The following is a 9,015-nucleotide window of genomic DNA, read 5'->3' as shown; positions in this document are numbered from 1 at the left end:
CCCAAAGGTAAATGCCTTTCAGAACTAAAATGATTTAATTATTCCTGATGCAAGCAGATCAGTAGAAAATGAAAACAGACACAAAATAAAATTAGAGTTTAATCAATCATTACTTAAAGCAAATACAAAAATGAAGTAAAAATGAAACTGAATAGGACAGATTTATATAAGAGAGTCAAAGCATCTCAAGAGAAGCAAAGTCCCCATCTTCAAAGATACATTGCATTTGCATGGAAGAGTAGAAGTGGAAGAGAAACTAGATGTTCTAATGAAAGATAATGAAAAAAAAAGATTAAAAAATAATATCAGATTCATATCTCTCTTAAAAGGGTTATGGCCTCTTCTTCTGCTGGTGCTCTTTCAGTTCATCATCTGTAGTAAAGGACTTCATGCACTTAAACACACCGCTGTGTCTTTTCTGCTGTAATATTAATATCCTTTGTGTGTAACTGAAAATGAAGCCCAAAGTCAAGATCACTGATGATTTCAGTAGTCTTTTTAATCCCATCAAATGTGGTCGACAACTGCTGTGTCACGATTATGATCTATTTTAATGTCATGAAGTGTGTTTTTAATCACTAGTTTAATCATGAAACTCAATATGGCATAGGCTTGACATGTAATCTGTAAGCAATCACATCGTTTCCTACACGGCACAAGCTGATGCAAAAATGAGGCTAAATTATGCATCTGCAAAAATGAGAGATTTTTTGACAGATAGTCTTTACAAACTGAACATCAAACAAAGATTTGTTGGACTGAGGGAAAAGTAAATTCATGAACAATAAATATTCCAGTTAATAAAACCCTTCTGAAGTGAAGCGATGCATATCCATATTTAACAAGTTATAAAGTAAAATATCTAGCTTCCACAAGACTGCCTTCTGTATTCAAGTTACAAAGAAAGCATAAACTGGCATCGTGTCAAATACACTTTTACAGTAGGTTGAATACGGAAGGGGAGTTTTACTTTCTGATTACATTACATTACCATACATTACATTACATTTTATATTCAGAGCCGTTTAAATAGGCATTCATTGGTGTAGTTTTAACATTATTACTGTTACGACCTCTTAGTTTGGTCTAGGGTCAAAAGAACAACACTGGGGTCATGATCAGATTTGGAGTGATGGTGTTGGCAAGAGACAACTTGAAAAGGAATTATTATGCATAAGCTAAAATAAATGTACAATGATGATATGATGATGAAAATAAGCAAATATTTACAATTCAAAACAAAATCAGATTATTAAACCCAAGAGAAAAGGGACACAATTAGTGACACCAAAGAAAAGAATAACAACAACAAACTGAGTCTAACTTGTAATTGGCTAATAGTCTAACTTGTCACACTTTAATGTTTCAGATCATCAAACAAATGTAAATATGAATCAAAGATAACACAAATAAACACAACATGCAGTTTTTAAATGAAGGTTTTTATTATGAAGGGAAAACAAAATCAAAACCCACATGGCCCTGTGTGAAAAAGTGCTGTCTACCAAAAAATCCTGAAGAACAATGTCCAGCCATCTGCTCGTGACCTCAAGCTTAAGCGAACTTGGGTTCTGTAGCAGGACAATGATCCAAAACACACCAGCAAGTCCTCCTCTGAAAGGCTGAAGAAAAACAAAATGAAGACTTTGGAGTGGCCTAGTCAAAGTCCTGAACTCAATCCTATTGACCTTAAAAAGGCAGCTCATGCTCGAAAAGCCTCCAATGTGGCTGAATTACAACAATTCGGCACAGATGAGTGGGCCAAAATTCCTTCACAGGGCTGTAACAGACTCATGGCAACTTATTGCAAACACTTGATTGCAGTTGTTGCTGCTGAGAGTGACCTAACCAGTTATTAGGTTTAGGGGGAGAGCACTTTTTCACACAGGGCCATGTGTGTTTGTATTTTGTTTTCCCTTCATAATAAAAACCTTCATTTAAAAATTGAATGTTGTGTTTACTTGTGTTATCTTTGATTCATATTTAAATTTGTTTGATGACCTGAAACATTGAAGTGTGACAAATATGCAAAAAAAAAAAAAACCCACTGTAAGTCAGGTGACATTTAACTTGTTCACCTTACTCATGGGCAGAGAACAATGGCATCAAAAGAAAGAAAACTAAAGGGGAAAAGTAGCAAAATAATATCCAAAACGAGATGGCAAACTAAAAGTGATATGGTTAAGACTGTCACAGAACACTATTAAAGATACTAAACAACAAAACAAGGCAGAGTGGCAGGAGATGTTCATTTTGGCATCCTTTTAAATGCTGGCGGGAACCTTGATTGGCAGTTCCCAAACCAAAAGTAGATTAAAGAGGTGGAGCCTAAGAAAATGACAAAGCAAAAGCAAAAACAAAAACACGGCCACACCCAAAGAAATGTAACAATTACGAATACATATAAGATCACAATCTCCATGATTCTCTTGAAAAGTAGTTTGTGGACATCTTCAAGATCACAATATAAACTCATGAGATTGCCCACCCCTACAATCAATCAACAAATATCCCATCACTCATCATGGCTGTTTCTGCACTAAGTGGTTTCTCCACTGTATGGATCTTCATGTGAAGCTTCAATTGACTTTTACAAGAGAAACTCTTTCCACACTGATCACACGTGTGCGGCTTCTTTCTGCTGTGGATCATCTCATGTGTTTTCAGATGTGTTGACCGACTGAATCTCTTGTCACAGTGTGAACACTTGTAAGGTTTTTCTCCAGTGTGGATGCTCATGTGTTGCTTCAGGTGACCTTTATTAAAGAAACTCGTTCCACACTGATCACATGCGTGCGGCTTCTCTCTATTTTGGACTCCTCCAGTGTGGATCATCTCATGTGTTTTCAGAGATGATGAAACACTAAAACTCTTGTCACAGTGTGAACACTTGTAAGGTTTTTCTCCAGTGTGGATCCTCTCATGTGCTTTTAGATTTCCTGAACAACTGAATCTCTTTTCACAGTATGAACACTTGTGAGGTCTTTCTCCAGTGTGAATCTTCTTATGCTGCCTTAAAGCACTTGCATGAGTAAAAGTCTTCTCACATTCAAAGCACATATAAGCTTTTACACCAGTGTGTATATTCTGATGTTCCTGTAAACTTTGCAGCAGTGAAAAACTCTTTCCACATACAGAACATGAATGTGGTTTCTCCTTCGTATGAACTGCCAGATGTTTCTTCAGGTTTGATGACCCAATAAATGTTTTGCCGCAGCGATCACATGTGAACGGTTTCTCTCCAGTGTGGATCCTCATGTGTGCATTAAGATTTTGTCTGTGAGTGAATCTCTTTTCACACTGAACACACATGTATGGCTTCTCTCCGGTGTGAACTCTCATGTGAAGCTCAAGACTTGATTTATCTTTGAAACTCTTCCCACACTGATCACATGTGAACGGTCTCTCTCCAGTGTGGATCCTCATGTGAAGCTTAAGATTTTGTTTGTTTGAGAATCTATTTTCACACTGTTCACACATGAAAGGCTTCTCTCCAGTGTGGTTTCTCATGTGTCTCTTAAGGTATCCTGAATCCCTGAAACTCTTCCCACATTGATCGCATGTGAACGGCTTCTCTCCAGTGTGGATCATCATGTGTCTCTTAAGTGTAACTGAGAAACTATACCCACATTTATCACATGCGTATGGCTTCTCTCCGGTGTGGATTTTCATGTGTTTTTTATGTTGTGAAGAATCCATGAAGCTCTTCCCGCATTGATCACATGTGAACGGCTTCTCTCCAGTGTGGATTCTCATGTGACGCTCAAGATTTGGTTTGATTGAGAAACTCTTTTCACACTGTTCACACATGAATGGCTTTTCTCCTGTGTGGATCATCATGTGACTTTTAAGGTGTGCTGAACACGTGAAACTCTTCCCACATTTATCACATGGGTATGGCTTCTCTCCAGTGTGGCTCCTTATGTGAATCTTAAGGTGAATTTTTTGTGTGAAACTCTTCCCGCACTGATCACATGTGAACGGCTTCTCTCCATGAACTCTCAAGTGAATGTTAAGACTTCGTTTGTATGGGAAACTCTTCCCACATTGATCACATGTGAATGGCTTCTCTCCAGTGTGGATCCTCATGTGTTCCTTATGACATACTTTTAGTGCAAAGCTAGTCCCACATTGATCACATGTGAACGGTCTCTCTCCAGTGTGGATTCTCATGTGATCCTCAAGACTTTGTTTGGTTGTCAAACTCTTTCCACACTGTGTGCAGGTGAAAGATTTCTTTGCTCTTCTTTTCTTTAAAAATGTCTTATTAGTCTTTGAGCGACTCAAAGCTTTTTCTCCAGGTTTGTCATGATGTTCCTCCTCCACTTCACTCAGTTCTTCACTCTCCTTGCTCTCTTCCATCGGGTCTGAAATCAATGAAAAATTAATTTCATTTTCAGTACATCAAAATAATTTAAAGATGAATTTGAAGTGAAAAGACATAAATTGAGCCATTCCCAAAGTTTTTTTTTTTTTTGATTATACTGCTTACTTTGCCAGAGAAAGCATAGTAGAAGAAGTGGAAACTGTGGTGTCTTTTTAGTAAAGCTGAAGGCAAGTCTATCAACCCAGACGGTCACAGCATATTCTCCGTTATTAGATCAAATTAAGGTGAAAGCCTATTTCATCACAATTCATTCTATGGAGACGCCATGTCAACTGATTACATCTGTCTCAGGCCTCGATAGTAAATTCCCGGTCTGCCCTTGCGTCTCAACCCCCGGATATACTGCACTTTCCATGCCCGGATGTGTCTCGCGCGCAGTTGTGTCCACTAATCTTTCAAAGTATACTAAACCATTGATGCGCACAGATGATCGAGTCCAACATGTGCGCAGTGCATTTTTTTCTATACTTTTACCAGACATCATGTCATCAACCAGATATTCACAGTGCAGCAGAGAAGAATCAAAACAGGAATCAAAAACGATAGAGAAAGCATGCTTCTGAGTTTACTCGTCTTGTTTTTGAATCGCTATTTATACACTCTTCTTCGACAACTGCACATTGTGCTCAGTATTCTGCATATTGCAACCTAGTAGACTCCTCTGTCCTGCTTGCACATGTGCTGTTGCATGCATGCGGTCTTGAAATTCGGGCTGCACACGGACTGCATTCCAGTGCGTCAGATGGAGGATGATTATTTATCGGCCGCCTAATATAATAAGGATTTTATACAGAACTGGCCAGATGCCCCGTTGAATGCCTGTTTTTTGGTGGGGCTGGACGAGGACACGATCCGTTTCAAAGAACCTGCCTGTTATTTTTCCCAAGTCGAAGCAATTAATCTGATTTTGTTTTTTAAATTGTTCTGATTTTGTCATTGAGGAGGTTCTTGATAGACTGTGTAATCCTCGTCCAGTCCCCACAGAAACACAGGCAGCCTGGCCAGTTCGCCAATCGCCGCTTTCCTCCGCCTGCCCCTCCAGTGGGCATTCCCCTGGTGTCCTGCCGAACCCAAACCCTGTGAGGGTCAAAGATAGATCCTCCGTTGAGCTCAGATGGCCAAGGAGAAAAAAGAAAAAGGCAGCCAAGCAATCCCATTCTCCTGAGTTTTCTGCTGCCATAGAGCCCAAAATGCCAATCATTGATAAAGAGGACTGGTTAATAGACTTTTGGGCTGAACTTGCTCCCAGCCTCTTCGATCTTGCTCCGGTCTCCAACGAGCCCGCTCCATCTTCCATGAGCCCGCTTCAGTACCAGTGGAGCTTATAATCGAATATGAGGGCATGTCATGGACTCCGTCTCCAGACCCCTCACCAGCGTTTGCTGAGCCCGCCCCAGGCTTCCACGAGCCCGCTCCAGCCCTCGCCAACCACGCTACCGCCCCAGCTGCCAACTAGTCTGCCTCGGCTGCCCACGAGTCCACTCCCGCTGTCCATGATTCTGTTCCAAGTGTTCCCAAGTCAACTCCAGCAGTCAACCAGCCAGCTCCAACAGCCCATGAGCTCACCCAAGCAACACACGAGCAGTAACAACTGCAGATTATGAGTTACCTGCGGTGAGTCCAACATAATGAATCCAAAAAACACGACACAGCGAATGCCGGTGGTAAACACTCGTGTTCCAATACTCGTGCACGATTTTTGGGAGGCGTTCCTTTGAAATGAGCTGTGAAGGAGGGGGGCTGTTCTTACGCATGCACTCATTTCAAAAACTCAGTAACAGTCTTTGGATTCTCAGTCTACGAAAAAATCCTCTCTATCACCTTTAAGATCCATATCAAAGGTTAAACCATTTTTGATGGTGATTTTATTATTCATGCTTTCATTTCTTAAGACTAGATTATACTGTATATGGGTGTATCTTGTGTCTTCGGCAATCGCAAAAATCAACATGTAACATTGGTTTTAGCCTCACTCTATTGGGTGCCTGTCCAGTACAGAATTGATTGTAAATATTTGATTATTGTATATAAAGCATTGCATAACTTCGCCCCACCATATTTAGTACAACCCCTTCATTTCATAAACCATCTGGTCTGTCAGATCAAATAAGATGATCCTAGACATTCAGAGTAAAACTGAGTGGTGACAAGCCATTTGCAGTAGCAGCTCCAAAGCGCTGGAATAATCTACCTCTACATCTCAGACTGGCTCCTTCTCTAAGTTATTTTAAATTAGACCTGAAATTACATTTACTGGATTTAGTCAAAAGGCTCTTAACAGATGTTTGTATGTCACTGTTTGTCTGAAAGTTAATTTTGTTATTTTATTTTATTGTGTAATCGTGCAGCACATTGGTCAACATTATGTTGTTTTAATTGTGCTTTATCCACCTTATTCCAGCGCCCCATGACGCTTTGCGTGAGTTATGGGTGTAACTTCCATTAAGATGTAAACAATTTTTAAAATGGGTACAATGAGATGACATTATTCTACTCACCATTCAACCAATGAACATTAAAAGGACATTTAAAAGTGTAAAAGCATCAACAAGGTACTTTCTACCGGCCATGAAAAAATGTGATTCTTTCCACAGCAATAACGGATGGGTTAAATACAACTATATATGATATATATCTGTATTATGTAACATACGTTGCCTTAATAAAAAATGTTCATGAACTTCAGCATTGCGTGATACTATTTCAAAGTGAAACCCATCATTTTTACAGATAATAAATTGTATCTACCTGTAAAAACAAACCTGGAAAGAGACGTGATGCTTTGAGGAGAAAAACAAGAGATTCTTTGTGCGTTCCAGTTAATTATTAATGGGATATATCGTAAATTATATTGGGAGAACAGACCACAAATGTGCAGTATATGTTGTAATTTTTCATACTATTAAAATGGTATGCAAAAGGGACAAAAGAAAATAATCACGAGGATAGAAAGCAGTGGCTGAAAAGAGCTTGTTATAACTTGTTTCGTTAAAATACCAAGTGTTACGTTATTCTCATGATGTCTGAAAATAAAACATGAAAGAAAAATTGACAGCTCATTCAGTCAAACTGACGGATAAGCTTTATTTGTAGAGCAACCTTATGATTTGAAATGATTCGTTTCATTCTTTTTAAGTTCCCCAAACCAGAAGTGTAACCCATAATTTGAAATGCAGTAGACTAGTCAGGAATAAGGTGGATATATAAATAAACTAATGAAATATTACAATCGTTTAGATAAAATAAGGAAGTTGCGATAGATGGCTAGTTTTTGATAGTTTCACCTCAAATATCTTCCTTTTATAATCATTGGAAGCCAAAATTGAAATCAAAAATAAAAAGATTAATATCATAGGCCTAACAGACCAGATGTTTTAATGTTTATTTCTCTCCTTTATCGTCACTCATTAAGCAGGTGCTTTCCTGTTGTGTGTGCTGTGGCTCCGCATGATAGGTCTCTCTCTCTTCTTGATTGCGAATAGCAAAAATGCATCACAGACAAATGGTTTAATTTGGGCGATCTAGCACAGCAAAGCAGGTAAAAACCAGTGCACCAAAGAAGACAGACACAGAGTGCAGTTCAACTATGGCACACAAGTTTATTGTCTAGAGGTGCGATATACATGGAAAATATAGGAAGTGAAACTGACAGCTCAGATTTAAAGACGAAGAGGGGACTATACGCTATTCTAAGTAAAGCAACATGCCCTTTTGACCATAATGCAACGGTTATATCCTTTAGGAGGAACTGAGAGAGGGCACAGGATGTTCTAGAATCTAACACATGCAGCCCCATGTTTTACTAAAGTAGTCGACCAATTCACTTGATACAGTTCGGTGTTCAATGTTTATCGCTTAAAAAAAATCACAATGTTGTAAACGATATTGAAAAATGTCCAAAGTTCTAGTAACACTGTTGCAAAAAATTGTGAAGCAGATATAAAATGTAAAATGAAAAAGCTAAAATAGTATTTAGTTTGAACTGGTGTTGACAGTCAAGATGAAAGTTTCTAAAAACCTCCCTTTACTGAACATTTGCTGAAAATTCAGTACCTGTTTAATAGTTTGACTGTTTATCTAACTGTGCAGAAGTGTTTTTGAATCTTTCTAACATGAATGTTGTTCAGCATCATGAATGAATGAAGAATAAACACCAACCTCTTTGTTCTTCAGTATCTTCAGTGTGTTTCATTCTGCAGGGTTCTGGATCACTCATGTTCTCACTGTCCTCTTTAATAAACTCAGTCTTTGCAGATTTCAGCTCTTCCTGATGCTCTGATGCTGGTCTGACGGGAATATCCCAGCATTTATTGGAGAACTGATGTGGGAGGAGCTTCACTGATGATGTGAGTGATATGGGAGGAGCTTCACTGATGAAACATGTCCTGGGAGGAGCTGCTCTGACAAATCAAAAATGTATCATTTATCAGTTTTTAATAACATATATATATATATATATATGACTTCAGATGCAAAAGCCTTTAAGTGCCATCTGAAATTTTCTTCTAAAATTAGCATTTTTATCAAGCTTGTATGTTTAAGTTTAGTTATTTCACTTTAATGACAATTAATAGGTCCTTTTCATTGCCATTAAAGTTAAATAATTGAACATAAACACACAAGCTTGA

General features: G+C 38.5%; 1 protein-coding gene across 1 annotated transcript; it reads right to left on the bottom strand.

Annotated features, from left to right (window-relative positions):
* Positions 1 to 2,084: 2,084 nt before the first annotated feature.
* On the bottom strand, positions 2,085 to 8,653 carry LOC137017092 (zinc finger protein 271-like). Its single transcript, XM_067381046.1, has 2 exons — positions 8,546 to 8,653; positions 2,085 to 4,367 (listed from the first exon to the last, which is right to left on the bottom strand). The coding sequence occupies exons 1-2, from the start codon at positions 8,601 to 8,603 to the stop codon at positions 2,497 to 2,499; spliced, it is 1,929 nt and encodes a 642-aa protein (XP_067237147.1). The 5' UTR covers positions 8,604 to 8,653; the 3' UTR covers positions 2,085 to 2,496.
* Between the last annotated feature and the right edge of the window lie 362 nt (positions 8,654 to 9,015).

The sequence above is a fragment of the Chanodichthys erythropterus genome, chromosome 3 (assembly GCF_024489055.1).
Source record: "Chanodichthys erythropterus isolate Z2021 chromosome 3, ASM2448905v1, whole genome shotgun sequence".
Classification (NCBI taxonomy): domain Eukaryota; kingdom Metazoa; phylum Chordata; class Actinopteri; order Cypriniformes; family Xenocyprididae; genus Chanodichthys; species Chanodichthys erythropterus.
This window is presented reverse-complemented; position numbering and strand designations above follow the sequence as displayed.